The 23,160-nt window shown below is 34.0% G+C and overlaps 3 protein-coding genes across 3 annotated transcripts in view; 1 reads left to right on the top strand and 2 right to left on the bottom strand.

Annotated features, from left to right (window-relative positions):
* Nucleotides 1-138: 138 nt before the first annotated feature.
* Nucleotides 139-4,770, bottom strand: LOC140043385 (peroxisome assembly protein 12-like). Its single transcript, XM_072087887.1, has 10 exons — nt 4,683-4,770; nt 4,329-4,494; nt 3,696-3,804; nt 3,442-3,560; nt 1,856-2,011; nt 1,670-1,745; nt 1,274-1,355; nt 998-1,181; nt 592-680; nt 139-422 (listed from the first exon to the last, which is right to left on the bottom strand). The coding sequence occupies exons 2-10, from the start codon at nt 4,449-4,451 to the stop codon at nt 308-310; spliced, it is 1,053 nt and encodes a 350-aa protein (XP_071943988.1). The 5' UTR covers nt 4,452-4,494; nt 4,683-4,770; the 3' UTR covers nt 139-307.
* Nucleotides 4,771-4,951: 181 nt separating this feature from the next.
* On the top strand, nt 4,952-17,654 carry LOC140044577 (integrator complex subunit 2-like). Its single transcript, XM_072089148.1, has 21 exons — nt 4,952-5,307; nt 5,612-5,744; nt 5,886-5,985; nt 6,203-6,316; nt 6,439-6,569; nt 7,120-7,293; nt 7,612-7,787; nt 8,225-8,350; nt 8,478-8,546; nt 8,852-8,966; nt 9,460-9,528; nt 9,630-9,764; nt 10,402-10,822; nt 11,173-11,436; nt 11,889-12,090; nt 12,597-12,713; nt 12,982-13,231; nt 13,544-13,654; nt 13,844-13,951; nt 15,548-15,653; nt 16,172-17,654. Exons 1-21 carry the CDS (start codon nt 5,030-5,032, stop codon nt 16,471-16,473), a joined length of 3,501 nt encoding a protein of 1,166 aa, XP_071945249.1. The 5' UTR covers nt 4,952-5,029; the 3' UTR covers nt 16,474-17,654.
* A 1,194-nt stretch (nt 17,655-18,848) lies between these two features.
* Nucleotides 18,849-23,160, bottom strand: part of LOC140044578 (uncharacterized) — a 35,296-nt gene continuing 30,984 nt past the window's right edge. The window contains exons 12-17 of the mRNA XM_072089149.1: nt 22,692-22,822; nt 22,356-22,462; nt 21,686-21,788; nt 20,678-20,823; nt 19,780-19,957; nt 18,849-19,507 (exon numbers count right to left, since the gene is read on the bottom strand). Of these exons, the coding sequence (XP_071945250.1) occupies nt 19,382-19,507; nt 19,780-19,957; nt 20,678-20,823; nt 21,686-21,788; nt 22,356-22,462; nt 22,692-22,822 (791 nt within the window). The 3' untranslated portion in view covers nt 18,849-19,381. The remainder of the gene's footprint in view (nt 19,508-19,779; nt 19,958-20,677; nt 20,824-21,685; nt 21,789-22,355; nt 22,463-22,691; nt 22,823-23,160) is intronic.

Genomic DNA, 23,160 nt, shown 5'->3' with positions numbered 1-23,160 from the left:
CGTTTCAACATACGTTATGCGTTTGTGAAATTACTTTGCTTGAGAACGTACATACTGTAGGCCTAATGCAAAACATTATGTGTTATTTGATTGCTGTTATTTTTATATAAACTATTTTAATTCTTCGTATTGGTCACAACATTTTTATTTATTAATTTTTTTCTATATTTTAATATCCAGTTTAACAAACTTGAACACATGATTGATAAATAATATTAATAAGATATACCATAATCACAATTTTTTTATAAATTTCAGTCAAAATAGTTGAGCAGGTTCATTGTTTCTCACTTCTTTTTGTTTTTCGTCAGTCAGGTAGGTACAACTTTATAAGGTGTTGATGAAGTGTTGGATATTTGGTCACTGGGCAACATTGGTGCTTCTTGACGTAACCATAGATACAAGGATAACAGAATACATATCTATAAAAAAAAATGGAAAAAATATATTTTGTACTGTATATATTATTATTCATCATTCACCATAATATAGAAATATAGACATGATTAAATGTGTTTTTCATTTATACATCTAATTCAAATTCGTCATTTGGGTTTGTTTTGACAAACAATTGTACTCAATATTATTTACCCTGAAGTTGAGATAGCAGTGTCATTTGTTAAAGGCCTGTTGCAGATTGGGCAAATATTGCTTTTAAATTTCCCATTGTCATGTTCAACCTGTAAGATAGATAAGCAAGAATTTTCCCCTTCTAAAAGACAAACAAAAATATACACTTGGTCCCTACCATCTCCTAGGCCCCTACTATCAACTAGGTCCCTACCATCTCCTAGGTTCCTACCAATCCCATAAGCGCCTACCATCTCCTAGGCCCCTACCATCTCCTAGCCCCCTACCAACTCCTAGGTCCCTACCATCTCCTAGGTCCCTCCTAGGTCCCTACCATCTCCTAGGTCCCTCCTAGGTCCCTACCATCTCCTAGGTCCCTCCTAGGTCCCTACCATCTCCTAGGCCCCTATAGAATGACGTCACTTACACTGAGTGATGGTGGTGGTGGCGTAGGTAAAGATGTTACAGCAATTCTAGATTCTTGATTTTCACTAGCATACCACCATTCCAGGAATTGTAGAAAGAACACAGCCACGGAAAGTCCCTGGGATATTCCGTGTGCTGATACTGCAAGGAATTTCTTACTGTACTCTAGCAACCAATTCATCCCACTAAAGTCGTAAAAAAATGTTAGTACTGTACTGTATTAACAATTAAATAGTCTGCATTTAAAAAATAAAAAATAAGACTTGTATATATGAACCTGGTTGTTTCTTGTGTCTCTGTTTCATTTTTCGTCATCAAGTTCAGCATATCAGCTCTTGTTAAGTTGCTGAGTTTAACTCCTTTAATTTAAATAAAAATAAATCTTGAATGAAAGATTTCACTCCACGGCTGGAGCTGTAGCTTTCATTCCCAAGGTCCAGGGTTCAATCCTAGTACCATGGTTATAACTAAGTTTTTAAAAATGACATAGCTTGCAGTTGTTAAAAAGTGTAAAGGTTGAAACCTGTAAAGCTCTGTCCACACTTTCAAACTTTATGAGACAATAAATGTGATATGCCCATATATGACGACATCATATCACTACCATATTTGAGCACATCAAACATTTTTTGTCAAGCTAGTGAAGACAGAGCTTAAAACCTATTGTACTTACCTGAAAGATGAACAAATGGTGAATGACAATCAGATTTTTTGAATAGGTAGGCCATTTGATAGGCTAATGCAGAACCCTGTCAAAACATAGATAAACCATCAATTTCTGTGAAACATTTAAATAAGATTTGTCCACCTGCCTTACACCTGTAACTCACAAACAATTAACTACAAAATATCTGTTTACCTCCCAGCTCATGTGGACAAGTGGATACACAAACAGAAAGGTCTTCTTCAATCTAGTCAAAGGGTCAGAGGTCGATGTCAAATACCCATCAATATCTTCCTCTTTGAATGTATGGAATAGTTTCTCCATTTTTATTTTTATGTACGGCATCACCACCTGCAAGAAAGATTCCTATTGGTTAGTAGTTCTAAAATTACTACCAACAATGAATACTGCAGAAAGAATGTTTAAAATTAATAATACTAGAGGGTGAGCTCGCTTCGCTCGCTCCCCCTCTAGGAAGTGTAGACGATGGTTCTCGAAATGATAATGTTCTCCTTATACATTTTCTGTCGGTTACCATTATTGAAAATGCTTGACATTCGTAAAACTAAACTACTTTGTTTCACAGTGTTTTAGATGATTAATAACATTTTAAAGTATAGTTTTTATTGTTTGGTAGGGCCCTTTGGGGAGGCGGAGGTCATTTGAGGGAGGTGCTTATTCGAGGGATATATGTTAAATTTTTTAGTTCTAATAATATGGTAACATTTATAATCAAATGAAATCCTCTCATAGATATGAAAAGTGGTAAAAAAGAATAACAAATGCTTGGTAAATTGCAGATAACAGTGCGGTGAATTCTACTACAAATAGTATAATTGTGTTATTATAAATATGTGGATGGACGTTTATTAGATAGTTGGGTTGTGGGGGGGGGGGGTTATTATTCAAAGTGATGTTTTATTGGAGAGGCGTTTATTCAAATGAATACCATCCTAATAATTATTAATACATTATTTAATTTAATCATCTTTTGAAACTAACTGCCGTGACAGAGTGGGCCCAAGAAAGAAGACATTACGGCTTGCAACATGGGCAGACATCTCGGTCCTAACGGGACACAGGAAGATAGCCTACAGTTATTCCTGCAAGCTTACTCAATAAAACTCAGCTATCGGGATTTCACTCGAAAAATGTCTTATCAAATCTCCCTATGTAATTTTATAATACTATTCCCCACAATATATTCTGATTCTTTATGGCGTATATTTAATTTGATCTTTATTAATTTGCAGTATAATTCCTATTATTTAACTACTGTACCTTCACACACGTGTGGTATGTTTTAAAATAAACAAAAAACTGAAATGGCTATGATTAATGGCCAATTTTTTTTTCGTCTTCCAAAGGGACACTTTATTGATTGATGGAAAGTGCCTGTTTCCAGTCACCAGTCACCTTTAGGGTCAAATCTATTATTCTAACTGCTCCCTTGTGTATAAAAGAGAGAAAATATTTGAAACTAAGGTGAACTTATCTTAAACCCGGAAATTACTTTGACCGGGAAGAATTGAAATTGAGAGGAAAATCCAATGTTGAAATCATAAATGTTGTTAAAAAACTCTTTATAATATCTTCCTAAGATATAAATATGGAACAATAGCGTCGGCGTGCACACTAATGTTATCAAATCTACGTTTCGCGGTACATCTCGGATAGATAAGGTAGGTATCCAAGGCGGAGATTTGTAGAGAAGTTTTTGCATTGTGCTCGCCTATGTCAGAATTAACCATAATTTATATATAGATACATTCTCTACTTACTAAGCAAAACATTGAAAGCAGATGTTGTTTCCATGGTAATGATAATGTCTTGTCTTCTCGTCCTTTCCCATCAATCACAACCCTTTTTAAGCCATAGAAGTTTTCAGAAAACGATGCAGCTAAAAAATATATAGTTTATAAACTTTTTTTTAATCAGTTGAAGCAAAACAATAGGATGGAATAATAATATAATGGTACATCATACTTTGGTGATCTTCCCCTAAATGCATCACCACAAACAGAATGATAACTACCTGTTGTTAATAGAAAATGATGTTGTAGTAAGCTATCTAGTATTGTATAAAGTTCATCAGCATAACGAAACAACCAACCAAGATGTTCTGGATTTCTCTCTGCTAAAATCTGTAAAATAAATTGTCTCGTGTGTCAAAATAGTAGTAGGGTGTGAAATAAGATCCAGGGTGTGCAATATGATCCAGGGTGAGCAATACAATCCATGGTGTGCAATACATGATCCAGGTTGGGCAATACTCGATCCAGGGGTGTGCAATAGTATTTAGGGTATGCAATAAAATCAAGGGTATGCAATGCAATCCAGGGATGTGCAATAAGATCTAGGTTATGCAATAAGAACCAGGGTGTGCAATATGCGATCTAGGGTAATACAATCCAGGGATGTGCAATTTTTTTTCCAGGGTATGCAATATGATCCAGGGGTGTGCAATAGGATCCAGGGGTGTGCAATAGGATCCAGGGGTGTGCAATAGGATCCAGGGGTGTGCAATAGGATCCAGGGGTGTGCAATAGGATCCAGGGAATGCAATAAAATCGAGGGTATGCAATACGATCCAGGGTATGCAATGAATCCATCCTTTAGGTTTAAATTAAATGAAATGGCCTGAATGATTGAGGTATTGTTTACACACCTTACATGTGTATTGCATAGCAGGTCGCAATGCAATCATCAACCCTTCCTGTGCTATCACCTCAAAATATGTCGGCCGAGCTGTTTGTACACTCCCCGTTAAATGAGCACCAAATTCTGCCATCTTTTATTGTAATATATTTATTTATTCATGGTTAAGGTTTGTTCTGAAATAAGAAATAATATTAACATTATTTATTAAATACTAAATTAATAGGCCTAATAACTAGAGGCCTAACCTAGGCCTATTTATATAATATTAAAAATCAATTCCTCCAAGCCTGGAAACTGTTATGTCCGATATTTATTTAAATTGTTATGTTGCATTTATCGCAATCGAAACTTTGATAATTACCTTTTATAAAAATTTGTTATATATATATTGAGGCCCTTAGCCTAGGCCTAAGCTAGCGCGCCCTAGCTAGAGTTTGTAACTGGTAAAGGACTGTCCGATATTAGAGTACTGTAATCCAAATTCAATCAAGCATGATGTTTTGAGAATCCCCCTTTGTTTTTGTTTACATGTTGTAACTAGTAGACTTTATATCCAACCGCAAATCAAAACATTGGTGACTGGATGTTACGTCTAATTTATTTTTTGTTTGCGCGAGCCGAAAACATAGATAGATGATGTTGGTACTGCAACAATTTTACCATTTTTCTTGTTATTCCTACTACTATTTCGCAAACTAAACTTACATTATGGATAAAAAGGTATCAATGAAATCATTTGAAGCGATTCAGAGTGTTGATGTTGACAAGTTAGTATCATTATCAGAGGCAGAACTTAGGCCTATTCTGCCTGCCCTTGTTCGTATGTCACTCTGCGCTCCTCTAGACGTTAGTAAGCGGTGGATCGAGGGACGAAAGCAGTTACTGCGTATTCTGTCCGGCCTAGAAGTAGTAAACTCAATAGTTGCTTTATTATCAGTGGATTTCAGTGCATTAGAGCAGGATGCAAGAAAAGAGTTGCAAATGAGGTAAGACTACATTTATAATAAAAAGTTTTTAGAAAGGAAAATAATTTATTAAACTAAAATTAACGTGAAAATAAAATTTTAAAACACAACACAACCTGCCTATAATACTAATGCCAAATGGTCTCTATCTATTAAGTATTATTTATGGATGACTTATTTAGGCTCGTTAGAGTACAGTAATACTGACCTATTATAATAATGTGAAAAGGAATTGACGCTCTCTGTAATAATAATATATTATAGAATTAAATTCTAAACAAATATTTTCTAATTTCACCATTCTTACAATTGTTTCTTATTATAGGCAAAAACTTGGATCAAACGAGAACTTGTTAACCTCTGCAATCCAGCATGGCCTTGCTTTAGAATTTGAGCGAAGTGATGCAGCTCGGAGGCTAAGACTTGTCATCAGTGAAGTACTTTTTATAATCAGCCATGTACGTATTTTTTGATAATAATCACCTTCTCACATATTTCAATTTCATTTTATAATTTTATAAGCCTACAAAAATTTGTTACTGTATAGTTTTCTTTGTAATGATTCGTTTAATATTGTTATGATATTTATTATGTTTAAGATTCGTGATCCTACTGATTTTGTCCAACGCCCTTGTGAATTATTTGAAACGGCAGTTTATCTTGAAGAAGTCTCGGATGTTCTTTGTATTGCACAAGCAGGTATGGCAACTATCAGTTTGTTATTACAAGTGTGACTTATGACAACACGGTTCTTTAATTCACCGAGCGTAACATAGTTTGCATAATTAGCAAATAGCAAAACAATTATAAGTAGTATATTAACAGAACATTATGTGACATTTATAATTATCAAAATAATTTTATAATAATTAAAATTTATTTTACTAATTTTATTTATTTTTTCAATTTTGTATAGAGCTTCCAAATTTGTTGCCAATTGAAAAAGTTGCTGAGGCATTATTAAGGGTCAAATATGGTTCATTTCTACTTTGTCAACTAGTTGTTAATGTACCAGACTGTTATTATGAAGGTAAGTTACTATGAATGAATGGAGACAAACACTAACCAAGGACTGGACGTGGCAGACGACACTGCATGTGCATGTCCAGTCTTTTTTAAAGTAGATTTTCTTTTCAAACACTTTCTTTACAGTTTGTAGGTATTTAATTGTGAATGGAGAAAAGCAAGATGAAGAAACGTTGGGTGGCAGACGACGTGGTCATGCACTTCGAATGCTAGCTAGCATGAACCCTAAGCAAGCACTCACCATACGAGCATTAACAGTAAGTACTAGATTTGGAACTTGGTGCTCAAAGTAATGTGTGCTAAATGTAGCCACTGTTTACATCGCAAACAGCTCTCATTTTTTAGATGCAGAATGTATCAAGTGTTCTACCCACCAGTCATAGACAATTATTATGTATAAATGTGAATGGGTGAATAACATGCGAGTTGCAGCCTACTGGGCTGAATTGGGCACAGGTGTGGATGACACATACCACAACTTTTTACTTCCCTAAGGGTCCTATCGTGTCGAGTTCTGCCACCAAACGGCATCTGTTCGTCAACAGAGGCTGTAAGGACCAGTACACCGGGGTAACCCTACTTTTCCAAAAGATATACCGGTTTCTTTAAAGTGCACACGATCTCCAGTTTTAAGTCCTTATCCGAGAAGACTTGTTCTATCACCAGACCAATGGTGCCTTTAACCTGTGCCGATTATATAGCTTTGGTTTAGCAGAAAAAGCACTAAACAATGTAGCTTTATCGACAGATAGTCAATTCTTTTTTGCACTGAAGTCATTTCAGTAATCATGTCTTCAATTCTCGTAGGTAGAGGAGTGCCGGATGTCAGGCCTAGCAGTTGCATTATCATTGGACCACGGCAAACAGGTTACAACATGTAATGGTGTTAATGATGTGATAAGTTTTATAAGTGGACTGTTGCTAAGCAACAATGCATCAGTGAGAAACTGGTTTTCAATATATGTAAGAAATGCACAAAAAGTAAGTAGAATTATTGTTGCTATTTTAGACTTTAAAATTCCTGATATTTTCTTAGTACCTGTTCACATTAATACAATAGTGCCTAAATCTTTATTACAAGGTGTATTCCTACTTACATAATTGTTTTAGTCCTTTACAAATTTAAAGCTCTGTCCACACTATAAATTAGTTTTGACAAAAAATAGTGTGGTAGCCCAAATATGGTAGTGATATGACATCATCATGTCCATACAGTATATGGGTACATCACATTTTTTTGTCACACAAAGTTTGATAGTGTAGACAGAGCTTAACATAATAATTGTTTTTATTTTCTAGAAGAAATCAAATACAAGCAGTTCGATGCTTTACTCTCTAAAGCAATATTTACTTGAGGAATTAGCAGTCATTATTCCATCACAAGGATTCCACGGTAAACTGTCTGACGAGCATGTTGTCAAGGCTAGCGCCCTCATTAGGTTGTACTGTGCACTTAAAGGAATTGCAGGCATGAAGTATGTTCAGCTCTTTTTAATTTTGAATCTACTGTTATTCTGCATTTTTATGCTCTGTCTACACTATCAAACTTTGACAAAAAAGGTGTGATGTGCCCAAATATGGTAGTGATGTGCCCAAATATGGTACTGATGTGACATCATCGCACCCATATATAGGCACATCACATTTTTTTGTCGCATAAATTTTGATATTGTAGACAGAGCTTTACTATAGTATTAAGGGGACACCTTAGAGATCAACAAAGCATTATAGGAATGTCCCCTGATTAGTGGGTTGGCAGTAGTGTTCATTTCATTTGTTTCACTGGTAAGATATACTTCTTAATAGTAGTGTCCACTGAATAGGTTGCCCACAACAGGGGCTATACTATTGTTACTCTGTTTTTGTTCTTGTTCTGAGTATTTATTTATTCATTTTTGTTCTTTTTTTATAGATTTAGCACAGAGGAAAATACCCAGCTGTTGTATCTTGTAACCTGCCACCCCCTGCCATCTGCAGCTGGTGTTAGATTTGTATCGCTGGCTTTGTGTATGTTGTTAGCTTGTCAATTCCTACAAAAGTAAGCGCTTTGTTTTATTAATCAATAGTTGTGTTAATATATCAATGTCATTTTTCTTTCCATTGCAATTATCATATCATGTGGTTAAATTGATATTTTAAGTGTTTTGTATTTTTGGTCATTGTAGTCCAGAAGAGACGCAGGCAGTATCAGAGTGGATTCAATGGCTTGTAAAGGAGGGGGCAGACTTTGAAAGGTATAAAGATAAAGTTATCTGACTACAATACAAGCAATATTAATAAATTTAATATACAGAACCACTTAAAGGAAACCATACACATTAAGTTCTGTCTACAATATCAAACTAGTTTGACAAAAAAAATGTGATGACCCCAAATATAGTAGTGATATGACAACATCATGTCCATATATGGACACATCAAATTTTTTTGTAGACAGAGCTTTAGGCAAGCCCAAATGTGTCTGGTATTTGAAAAGTGCACTATTTAAAATAATACAAATACAAAATTAGTTATTATTACATGTTTTGTTTTGTTCCAGTACTAGCGGTGTCCGTGCATCATTCAGTGAAATGTTGTTACTGATGGCCATTCACTTCCATGCGAATCAGTTGCAAGCTGTTGTAGACTTGGTTTGTTCTACACTAGCAATGAAGGTAAGGTTTCTCAATCTAGCCAGCAGAACTAGTAGCATTAGTAGCCATTTTGGTAGGTAGGGTAAATATTATCAAATTACACAATTATAAGCTCTGATACACTATCACTTTATGTGACAAAAAATGTGATGTCATACCATATTTGGGCATATCACTGCAGTACCATATCTGGGCACATCACACTTTTTTTGTCAAACTAGTTTGATAGTGTAGACAGAGCCTTAGACTCCGATTAGTGGGTTAACAGATGTTGTGTTGGTTAGATGTTTGGCACTACTCTGTAATTATGTTGTTAAATTAGATTGGTGTTGCGAAATTGATGGGTAATTTGGTTTTTGCTAGGCATTGTATGCTGGCCTTGTCCCGTTTAGGAGTTGTAAATAGTGAGATGGTACAAAGATATATTTAAAATACCTTATTTAATTAGGGTAGATCATCTTCTATTCTCTCTCTTGTTTAGTCAAATAATTTGTTGTACTTTAAATTTGTATAGATTCCAGTCAGACCAAACTCTTTATCCAGAATGAGAATTATGTTCACACAAGAGATTTTTACAGAAGAGGTAAGAGTTAACAAAATACCATAAACATGTGTTCACACTTGTTCATACTGCAATTTACGACAATTTGTTTTATTCACGCAATGGAATTATTCAATTTGTAGGTTGTTACAGCCCATGCCGTGACAGTTGCTGTAACCTCTGACCTTTCAGCGGACATTACAGGATTTTTACCGGTTCACTGTGTTTATCAACTATTAAAAAGTAGAGCATTTGCTAAATACCAAGTTCAAATTAAGGTACTGTACAATTTATATTTGTAGCTATAATAATACAAATGTGACATCATACGAATTCTGTGGTAGTAAACTGTAGGCCTAGAAGTAAATAAAGTTTCAAATATAAGTATAAATTATATCTGTAGCTATATTAATACAAATGTGACATCATCATCATGTGAGTGAGTGGCCGAGCGGTTAAGACAGTGGAACCGTAATTACGTAGCCATAACATCGGCAGGGGTTCGAGGCTCACTCCATGGTTCTGGTGGTAGAACGAGTCTTCTCGGATAAGGACTATAAACCGTAGGTCCAGTGTACACATCTAGCTCGTGTGCACTTTAAAGAACCTAGTACATCTTTCGAGACGAGTAGGGGGTTACCCCGGTGTATTAGTACATCACAGCCACTGATCACTAACTGGGCCCTCTGGGAGACCAGTCTTTGACTGAAGAGGTTACCCAGTATAAATATATATTTCAATTTCAATCATATGAATTCTGTGGTAGTAAACTGTAGACCTAGAAGTAATTAAAGTTTCAAAAAAAGCGTTATATCTCACTCCTGAGGAAGATCAAAGTATATTGATCGAAACGTAGAGAAACTCAACAGTTCTTTTCAGAACTAATATATGTGATGTACCGCATATTTTTTGTAGGAGTGGATTTACAAACAGATATGTGCAAGTGTAGCTCCTATCCACTCTCTACTACCAGGCCTGGTGGAAGTGTTCGTCAACACCATCATCTACCCAACTCGCTCCGGGGGGAAATCTTTGTCCAACCAGCCTTTCACTAAAGCTGAAATCCTTGCAGTGTTCAAGTCATCAAGTGTCTACCTATCCTCAAAGAGCAGAGATAAAGAACTAACTAAAGATCTAAGCCTAAGGGGGAAACCTAAGCTAAAGGATAACACAGGCTCAATCGATGAACCTATGGAGACAGATGATAGTGAAAGCCCTGTGCTTGATGCTGTACAGAAGAGTAGTAATGAAGACCTAGGCCTAACCCCTCAACTTTTAACACTTTATTACATTTTACTTTATGAAGATTGCTTATTGTCACATAAAAAAGCCGCAGGTAATGTTAGACTTTTATCGTATTCCTCCCATTGCAGACAATGTCAACTCAATCAAATCCAATACTAATATGAGTGCTTTATGACCTTTCAGTCACATTTTTGCAGAAACTTTGAGAGCTATCAGGACAATCAAGTTGTTTGATATATTTGTGCTAATTACCACTTTTTCCAACATAGTATGATTAATAATTTAATAATGCTCTAAGATCTGTCTACACTATCAAACTTTATGTGACAAAAAAATGTGATGTGCCCATATTTGGACATGATGATGTCATATCACTACCATATTTGGGTATATCATAACCATATTTGTGTTTTTCTTATTTAAAGTATTCTATTTTCACAGGGAATGTAAATAAATATAGTTCCTACTCAACTGACCTCATGACCCAAGTACCCATCAAGTATTTACTTCACTCAGCTCAGCAAAATCAGAAGGCCTACTCAGGCTTGTATCCGTCAATCCTAAGGCTACTAGCTACCCACTACCCACACTTGTGCCTGGTAGAGAACTGGTTATCTGAGGAGCTAATAGATAGCCCAGCAGTGGTGCATCGTCTTGTGTACCCACACAGTCTGCCAATATGCTCACCACAGAGGCTACACAAAGGTTGGTTGTAATTTTAAATGTGCTGCTTAGTACAGCCTCCTCTTATACATATTATAATATTAATAAATTACTAATAAATAATTAACATGCCTTATAAAAAGGACATGCTTGCTAGTTTTTGATGTTTTGTATTGTTCCTAGTAGTTTGTACTGTAGGTTACATTAACAGAACAATTGTATTGTCTTCTCATTCAATAGACACCCTTCTCTACATCCTTGGCATCCTTGTTTTATTTTGGTATTTTTATATTTGCCAATTTTAATTGTATGTCTGTGATATTTTATGTACTGATGCCGAAATAAATCAAATCAAATCAAAATCAAATACATAAAACATAATGCACCACACCCCTATCATAATAATGGTATAGTCCATATAAGTCGAGGTGGCCGAAAACGGCACCTGATCCTTTGATATTTTAACCACTGACCTAATAACCTTTGACCTACAGCTTTACTTGCTTGCAGAGAAGATTCTTCTACAGTCCTACAGTTACTGGCTCGCCTAAGTCATCTGCCAGCTCATCGTCTTATGACTTATGCTGAAGTCATAGTAGATAGTCTTCAGTTTCTTCTTGAACCTGATGTGCCTCGTAAGGTTATTACCATGGTGATGACCCTTTGGCGTCATCTTAGTACTGTAATGCCAAGAAGGTGAGAAAACAATTTATAATAATATATTCATTCAGTTATTTAGATTAGATGCTCATAAACAAGGCGTCCATAAAAACCATACAAATTAAAATAACACAAATTTTCCTATTGGATAAGTAAGCTCAGGAACATTAAAAATAATAAATAGTTTAATAAAAATGTTATACAGTGGTATTAACAGATAGATTTCTACTCTAAATGTGTACATCCATACTATGTCATGAATTGATACAGTTTAAAGAAATGAATAATGATTATGATTGAATTGGTCTAACCAGGGAAGAGTTTAAAGGCCAATTTACACAGACGAGCAATAACGGTAATAAAAATTACACACAATGTGGAGAAAACGGACGGTTTCCGCTCAGCATATTTACATATTATATGGGGGACATGACAAGCTACGCGGTTTTCTGCCTACCGTTACCACTGAGCATCTGTGTAAATTGGCTTTTACACTCATTTTAAATTTGAACTTTTTAACTTAACCTTTTTGTTTCATGCAGGTTACGGGTAATGACAGTTAATATACTGGAAGGCAAAAGCCAACTGTCGCCATACAGTGAAGAAGACATCATTTTGGATCCATTAATAGTCCTCAGGTGTAACACAAGAGTTTACAGGTACGATACAACATAATACAAGCTTACTCTCTCAAAATTGGATGCCATTTTTTTAAACCAGCCACTATTACCCAAAAAAAAGATTCTCCCCTGAAATGTTTTCCGTCATTCAGACATTACGCTTTCCACAATTGTTTCCATATTTTTCTGTTTTGGGCAGGATAGTTTGTTATTGTGCTAAAGTCATATTCATTTTTTCCTTTTAAATATTTTTCTATTTGGTGTATCCAGTTTTCTTTTGGTCTTAAGATAACTAATCTTTTTTTAGATGTTGTCCGATTCTGGAGGTCGTAATTCAAATGTTGACAGCCTTCCTAGCAGCATCAAGGGCATTTCTCTCTACTCATCTTTTAGCAAATTCTTCTACAAGTTCAAGCAAAAAGCAAGATCTATTCAACATCACACCAATGTGTACTGACCAAGAGAAAGAGGAGTTAAAGATCGCATTGTTGGCAGCGCAAGAGAGCACTGCTGTCCAGATTCTTTTGGAGATTTGTCTGCCATTTGAAGGCGAACAGGTATAGTATTAGTTAGTGGTTTTTGCTTACCTTACCTATCCTATTAGCTAAGGTAAGGCTACAAGATGCTCTCTCCAGTCGATTCTGTTTCCAGCTTTAACTTTAGCTTCATTCCATGATCTCCAGCCTGATCTATCTCTTTCCTTCTCCACTGTGTGCCTCCAGGTTGTTTTGGATCGACCCATTTGTAATTTTTTCTACTAAATATATATTATCTAATACAAGACTGGTTTTTGTTAAAAATCGTGACTAATTTAGCTCTTTATTTTTAGTTGAAGTTAGTCAGATAATCAAGCTATTTTTTTTTTCAAGAGGGATGGAGGTATGTTAAATGCTATAAGGGAAGTACAGTGTCTTGTATGTTCACAACTTCACCAAATCTTTATATCTGACCCAGCATTGGTCAAACTTGTTCACTTCCAGGTAAAATAATTTGTTGCTGTTTTAATATCAATCTATATTATATCTGTTTTGGATGCCTCTTTGTAATTTACTACTATATATACTTGTTTCTTTAGGGTTATCCTAGTGAACTACTGCCAGTGACTGTAGTTGGCATTCCATCAATACATATATGTCTAGATTTTATACTATATATACTTGTTTCTTTAGGGTTATCCTAGTGAACTACTACCAGTGACTGTAGCTGGCATTCCATCAATACATATATGTCTAGATTTTATTCCAGAGCTTCTTAGCCAGCCACAGATAGAAAAACAGGTATGTGAATGAGGTTAATGCAGATAATGATAATGGTGATAATGATACATATGATATGATATGCAGATAATGATGATGATGATGATGATGATACATATGATATGCAGATAATGATGCGGATGATGATGATAGATATGATATGCAGATGTGGATGTGGATGATGATGATAGATATGATATGCAGATAATGATGCTGATGATGATGATAGATATGATATGCAGATAATGATGTGGATGATGATGATAGATATGATATGCAGATAATGATGCGGATGATGATGATAGATATGATATGCAGATAATGATGTGGATGATGATGATAGATATGATATGCAGATAATGATGATGATACATATGATATGCGGATGATGATGGTATATATGATATGCAGATATTGATGTGGATTTTGATGATAGATATGATATCCAGATAATGATGCGGATGATGATGATAGATATGATATCCAGATATTGATGTGGATGATGATGATAGATATGATATGCAGATAATGATAGATATGATATGCAGATAATGATGTGGATGATGATGATAGATATGATATGCAGATATTGATGTGGATGATGATGATAGATATGATATGCAGATATTGATGTGGATGATGATGATAGATATGATATGCAGATAATGATGATGATACATATGATATGCGGAGGATGATGGTATATATGATATGCAGATATTGATGTGGATGATGATGATAGATATGATATGCAGATATTGATGTGGATGATGATGATAGATATGATATGCAGATATTGATGTGGATGATGATAGATATGATATGCAGATATTGATGTGGATGATGATGATAGATATGATATGCAGATATTGATGTGGATGATGATGATAGATATGATATGCAGATATTGATGTGGATGATGATGATAGATATGATATGCAGATATTGATGTGGATGATGATGATAGATATGATATGCAGATAATGATGCGGATGATGATGATAGATATGATATGCAGATAATGATGTGGATGATGATGATAGATATGATATGCAGATAATGATGCGGATGATGGTGATAGATATGATATGCAGATAATGATGATGATACATATGATATGCGGATGATGATGGTATATATGATATTCAGATATTGATGTGGATGATGAGGATAGATATGATATGCAGATAATGATGTGGATGATGATGATAGATATGATATGCAGATAATGATGCGGATGATGATAGATATGATGTGTAGATAATGATGTGGATAATGTAATGATACATATGATATGCTGATAATGATGCGGATGATGTAATGATACATATGATATGCAGATAGTGATGCGGATGATGTAATGATACATATGATATGCAGATAATGATGCGGATGATGATGATATGCAGATAATGATGATGATACATATGATATGCAGATAATGATGTGATGGTGATGATGATGTTGCAGGTAAATGGGAAATGAAAATCGGCGCTAGGAAAGAAGAACAAACCGATTTTAGTCCTGATTTTAGTTAATGTTGATATTGGTGATGCTCATGTTGAATAGTTTAAATTATGATTAATATTATTTTAAATGTTTTTTGTAATTGTTCAGGCTTTTGCTGTGGAACTTGTGTCACATATATGTCAACATTATGCTTTGCCAAAATCACTAAGTGTAGCAAGATTGGCAATCAATATTCTACTTACACATTTAACAGGTTTGTATCAATTTGTTATTGTTGTTATTGGTATGTGGTAGTTTGGTGCTTAACAATTTTGGGTTCAAATCCTGGCTGTTGCAATACTGCTGACATCATAATCAGACTATAGATAGACAATAGACATAAATATATCATTTAACTAATAGAAAGTCCTCAAAATGGCCATGTATATTTTTATCATAAAGCTCTGTCTACACTAATAAACTTTATATGACAAAAAAATGTGATGTACCCATATACTGTATGGACATGATGATGTCATATCACTATCACTACCACTTTTTTTGTCAAACTAGTTTGATAGTGTAGACAGAGCTTAATAATAATTTGATATATAAAAAGCATAGCCTAAAGAAGACATAATTTTGAATAACATAACACAACTAGTTTCTTCTTAAAAGTCATCAATTGAGAATAAATAATAAATTTAGAAGGAGTGACTTCAAATTATTATTATCAAATCCATGGTAACGAGCTGTGATTATTATTATTATTATTATTTTGTTTTTTTTTAGTATTACCTGGAGATGAAAGAGGTAAATTCTTTGCTCCTCTGCTGCCCTCTCTTGTACGTATTGCCAGAGCATTTCCACCACTGTACGATGACATCACATCCTTCCTGGTTCAGCTAGGTCAGGTATGTCAGGCATCGTTAGCAACCAATCAAAAAAGCGATGGATCCACAATACTTTCACCAAAGTTTAGAAAGACATCAACTCGAAGTGAACTTGACGATGATAGAGAATTAACAAGATTAACTGAACTTACTTTTGTTGAAATTCTTCATCAGGCAGTCCTTAATAAAGACATTTTTTAATTTAATGCCGTAAAACATCATGAGCGACACTCAAAAGTAGTGGTAATTTTGCAACATTTCAAGTAACACACCGAAGAGACCTGCTAATTCTATTTTTGTTTATATAGTTTTTTTTTATTAAATTGGTAATAAATTTATCAAACAACAATGTATTGTTCCTTGTTGTCCGACAGAAAGCCTGTACAGCTATTAATGAGAAAAAGTTTTGTATAATGACTAAGCACGTTCTGATCCACTGAGCAATACTGTTAGTTACCAATTAAATTGTAAAAGTCCCATTCCCTACGTTTTTTTAATTTTTTACATTTTACATTTTTTCTACATTTCAATGTAAAAATAAATACTATATAGTCCTATTGAGATAACTTTGTCTTTAAACGGTTAAAAATGTGGAAATAAGTTGATTCTAATAATTTAAGCGGCCCGCTATAATTCCCAACATGCATTGCGCGGATTGAAATTTTTGTTTTTCACCTGTAATTCGCCCACTTTTCGATCGATCGTGAGGCCAAGAAAAATGGAAGACTCCTAACTTTTCAGGAAAATCTCCCAATAGCAAAAACAGAAAGACAATGCAGCAACTATACAACGTTAGGCTAGGCCTATAGCTAGCGTACGATGTTCGTACATTACCAATCCTAGCTAGGCTAGGCCTAAAGACCGTCCACGAGACGTTTACCGCGAGCTACCATAAACATACGTTTAAGACAAGGAATGACCTGGTTTAATGTTTTTAAAGTAATATATATGCAATGCGCATATATAGCAATACTATTGCATAATAATAGTATTTGAAAAAGTGCGTATTTTGGCCACTTTTTGAAAAAAATCCTGTACTATACTGCCCTGTCATGAAAGAATGACTCAACTGACACATTTTTCAAAAATCACTTTTTTAGCTTTTTGGGATATTTAGGGAATGATACACCTTGTGGAATATTCAGATATTCAAAATTTTAACTATAAATATGAAATTTAAAAATCAAAATACCACTCAATTACAAGTGTGTGTTACTATTGTCACCAAAGACAAATGCCATGAAAGACTCACTCAATTGACATATTAACACCTATTATGTCATAGGAAACCCATTCAAGTGCACAACAATGGTGTTAATTGCACAGCAATTGTATTGTTATTGTATATTGTTGTTTTAAACATAAAATAATTTGGTACTGCCCTACGAATAATTGTCAATAATTATTTTATTCAATACTCACTTAAACTTGTTTAGCTATTATTAGAGTATTAATTTTATTTCTGGAATATTTAGAATTAAATACCCCGGAGAGACTATGTGAACTCCGTATATTGAATATTCTCCCTCTTAAATTAATACTTAAAACTTAAGTAAAAATACAAGAAACATGAAAAACCATTTATGTCAAAACTGGTTACTATAGCACAATTGCCATGCGCAGAACCCATTATTCGTCTCTGAACATGTTTATTATGCAATAGTAACCATTTATGTCAAAAAATAAAAGGTTCGAAAATCGGCCATTTTTCGAAAATTTCCCTGTACTATAGTACAGGGATTTTTTCAAAAAAATTGCCAATTTTCGAACCTTTTATTTTTCGATAAAACTGGTTACTATAGCACAATTAACATGCGCAGAACCCATTAGTCGCCTCTGCGCATGTTTATTATACTATAGTAACCATTTATGTCAAAACTGGTTACTAGCACAATTGACATGCGCAGAACCCTTTATTCGTCTCTGCGCATGTTTATTATGCAATAGTAACCATTTATGTCAAAAAATAAAAGGGTCGAAAATCGGCCATTTTTCGAAAATATTTCTGTACTATAGTACAGGGATTTTTTCAAAAATAGCCAAATTTAGACCTTTTTATTTTTTGACATAAATGGTTACTATACGTCTATAAGATGATTATAATGCAATATATGCACATATATAGCAATATTATTGTTTAATAGTATTTTAAAAAGTGCGTATTTTACTATAGTACATAAAATTTTTCGAAAACTTGCCAAATTTCGACCCATTTGTTTACGTAACTGGTTATTATATCATAATTTGACATGCACATAGTACAGGGATTTTTAAGGAAAATTTCGACCATTTATTTACTGTACATAATCAATATATATTCTAAAATAATATTGCTATATATGGCGTATATAGTATCATCTATACACTCAGTAACCAGTAACTGTACATAGATTTACGAAGAAATGATCAAAATATCAAGTTTCCAATATTCAATTATTATACAATATACATGTCTTGTTTTTTACCCTCCTTATATAGTAACCATTTTAGATGTAGATAAATAAAAGGGTAGAAATTTGGCCATTTTTTTAAAGATGATCATTATCAATTAAACTGCAACAGAAAAGCAAAAAATACATAGTACAATAGGAGTGTTTTAATTTATACCTTTTCCACATCGCCTTCAGTAGCTAAACTCCAAAGTTTACACATACGTTATGGCACACCTTAACCACAGGTGAGAAATATGTGTTTCAGACACATTTTGTTGTCTCCCTACGAAACTAGACAGCTTACACTAAAAAACACTATTTGTTAAAATAATTTGTTGCTGCACTTAAAAAAAATAATGAAAATATATATTAATATCTGTACAAAACAATGAACCCAAAATCTGTATTCACCTTGGTACTATTGCCGACATTAAACCTGTATTGTGCTTTAATCAGAATCAAAGAGCTCTGTCCACACTATCAAACTAGTTTGACAAGAAATGTGTGATGTGCCCAAATATGGTAGAGATATGCTTAAATATGGTAGTGATATGACATCATCAAGTCCATATATGGGCACATTACATTTTTTTGTCACAGTCATAATGTTTGATAGTGTGGACAAGGCTTTAAACATAATCCTAAGCTCCATCAAACTCCTTCAAATTGTTTTTTTTTTATGATGTGTCCAGACGTATTGTTCTCAATTTCTTTCGATCAGCCAATATGCATGCAGCCTCGTTGCAACCGCCGCAATAATGGGAGGATGAAAATACTGTAAGTAATTTACCTTTCAACTGTACCTGACAAAAAAATAAAATATTGCTTATTGTATAAAAATTGGTAGAATCGATATTAATCAAACAATAATTAATAGAACAAGGAATTAATTTTAGCTTAAAACTTTGGTTTGTTGTACAGTAGTAAATAGATAGATATGTAGATGCAATATAAGTGAGTTGACCAATAACAAGCAACTGTTTGAATAATCCATCGCTTGTGATTGGTCAAATCACTTGCATTGCGTTACGTCCTTGCACTGCGTCTCTAGTGGGAACCAAGATCATGAACTTACTTTGAACCCTACTTGTTGCACCTCATGTGCCCGGACAACGTGCGAAAGGTTATTGACCTCAAGGAAGCTTTCTAAGGCACAAGAGCTAAAGAAATTAGCAGTTCCACGTCTGCTGTTAAAAGCAAAGCCATTGTTTTCTTCTAACTCATTTGTGAGTTCGTCAGTCATTGATTCTAACCTAGAAAATAAAATGTCATTTGTTGTTGTATCATGATGTTGTTTTTGGTTCAAATATTTGATATATATAATAATAGTGAAAACATTTTCCTCTGACAAAGTCTAGCTGACAGCTTGACAAAACTGTCTTGACACATAAGTTAAGTTAATACTGGTTTACAATCAATGAACTCTATCTCAAGAAATCATAATCTTATTCCTTTTATTTACATTGAACAAGCCAAAATAAATATAATTTTAACTTTCTGGCTAATATAAATTTGAAAGTATAATAGAATCTCCAAGCAATGAAATACATACATCATGATAAGATAAAATAATACGTTATGTTTATTATCCCCTTAACTTGTTATTTTTGTTGTTTCTGTCATTTTTTTATCAGGAAGCTTAGGACCGACGCATATTAAGTTGTACGTCATCTTCTCAACCTGGAAACCACCAAAAGTGTGTGTGAAGTGAAGTGAGGAAGCACATCCAAATATTCTCACAAACACGAACCAATAACTACAGTTAGGTCATGTCTAATCGCTTCAAAATCATTATTCTTAAGCCCTGTCTACACTATAAAACCAGTTTGACAAAAAAAAGTGTAATGTTTCCAAATATGGTGGTGATATCCCCAAATATGGTAGTGATATGACATCATCATGTCCATATTTGGGCACATCACATTTTTTTGTCACATAAAGTTTGATGTGTAGACAGAGGTTTATAGTACTACCTGACAGGGTCGCTCCACATAATGTCCCACGCCAAAGGACTTTCAATCTCTGGGTCTTTGAGGGGAACAGGAATGCTGTTAATATCTTCCAACTTAACACTTGATTCTGTCTTGCTGCGTGGTATACCTCCATGAACACAAAAAATCTAGACAAAAAAAAGTGACATTATGTCCTGAATGCAATTTAAGTGTCTTCTTAAAGCTCAGGTACAGGCATGAATTTTAAATATAATATCTGGTTAATTGTACATAAATCAAATATTTGTAACAGAAATCAAGACGAAAAAACATGAATTTCCCTTAATATAGTCAAATACAAAATTTGGCAAAATTCTTCCATAAAAACCAGGAAGACTTTTTTTCAGTAGTTAGGTAGTTAACCTAATGTAATAACATGTCTGGTGACTCCCTAGACGGTGAAAAAAGATGGTGGATATACGGTGGATAATTTTTGCTATAGCATGAAAATAAAAATCTGAAGTTGAATAAAAATATCAGAAATGTAATATTCAAGTTATATTACCTATATTTAGTCATCTGATAACATTTTTTTACCACACCGTTTATTTTTCATAGCTTTTTAAAATGCCTCTCTATTTACAAAATTTGTGTACAAAAGAATAGAGATTTTACTGTGTAATTTGAACTATCTGATAAGAAAGTGCTTATTTTCAACAAGCTGGTGTAACACAAATAAAATCCCCAAAATTATGAAACATAGGGGAAATTATAGATCGATAATTATTGGAATGTATGATCAATAGAAATTTTTTGCCCACACCTGACCTTTAAAACTCACTTGTTAAAATAAATTTTGGTTGCTATGAGACAGCTTTATAAATGCTCAGTTTTATCATTATACTATAAACACTAAAGGCCCTGTAGGCAACATAGTTATGAAACACTTCTAACACACCATGGTTGGAGCTGATGTAAGAAATAACATAAATTTAGCTCTAAGTATATTTTGTACAATTTTATTTTAGCCAATTTTAAATTTGATTTTACCTTATCGTCCACGACAGCTGCAAGTGGCATGGCATCAAAACATACGTTTATCTCCTCCCAAACTTGCTTACCAATTGTTTTACCAAATTTGGAAAAACATTCCCTAATACAAAGAAAACAAGGACGATTATAACTTACTGAATTTGCATATTTATTCTAAAAATTCAATTTTAAAGCTGATTATGAAGAACATTGTAATAACTACAGTGTATAGCAAATACAGCATCTATACAATACATTATAATTATGCTGTATTTAGATGGGTATACGGTTCTTGTCAGCTCACCAAAGTTAAGCAATGTTGAGCCTGTTTTGGGCATGGATGGGAGACCATCTGGGAATATTGGGTGCTATATGGAGCTAGAGAGCCCATTAGGCATTTGAAAACAGCACTGCTGACTCTTATGGCAGCCCCTGCATCTAGTATCTGCCTCAGACAAATTGGCCCATGCCTTTCCTCTGGTCAAGGTGGGCACTGGACGAGAGAAACCCTTGATCAATGTTAGGACCAATCAAGGTGCTTAAACAGTCCTGGCTTAATTTCACCCATCATTCAGATGAATGTAAAACTAATTGACATTGTCGTTCCATAAACAAACAAATTTAGATGTCAATTCTACTAAGGTCCTGTCATTTTCCCTTTCTTTATATTACGATTTGAAATACATACCTCTGAAATGAGAAATTTGTCTGAACTGCCCTCAACTCATGGTTTCCACGAATTAAAAAGAATTTGCTTGGAGCCAGAAGTTTCTGTGCTAAAAGGTATGCTACAACCTATTAGGAAAGGATTACAAAAGAAGAGATATAATATATATATACATTGAGCCAACAGGCAGGCCACTCATCAGCAAAGACAACTTGCATATATCAGTACTGATAGCTTAATTTTGGATCTTTTTCCTACAAAGTGATTCACATCAGTAGAACCATTACAACTCACTAACAAATGTTTTATATATTGAAGACTAATAATAAATATTTATATAATATTTCTTAATACTACCTCCACTCCATGTTCTCCTCTGTCTACATAATCACCAAGAAATAGAAAAGAACTCGGCGTCAGCATTGGTCCCATCCTCCACAGTGCTTTCTCAAAGCAAATTAAATCACGAAAGTTACCGTGAATGTCTCCTAAAATGACATGACAAAAATTAATAATTAATGGTAGTTACTGGTGGTTAAGGTAGTACAATCAGCGGCATTTAACATTTAATAATTTCAGTTCAAGTATAGGTATGACACGGCAAGTGTGTCAAATGTATTTTTTTTTTTTTATCTAACGTCAAAACAAAAAATTAAAACAATATATTTTTTTCTTTTTGTTTATGGGTCTTGTGTGACAAGAAATCTCTTCTTGCAAGATCCTCTATTAATGTTATTTTTGTATTGTCTCCTTATAAATTACCACTCTTTTTATTGTATTGCTTTAGCATTGATAGAAACTAATACTAATGTTGAATTATCTTATT

This window comes from Antedon mediterranea, chromosome 3 (genome assembly GCF_964355755.1).
Source record: "Antedon mediterranea chromosome 3, ecAntMedi1.1, whole genome shotgun sequence".
Lineage (NCBI taxonomy): Eukaryota > Metazoa > Echinodermata > Crinoidea > Comatulida > Antedonidae > Antedon > Antedon mediterranea.
Note: the sequence above shows the minus strand (reverse complement) of the source record. Positions and strands in the feature narration are given on the sequence as shown.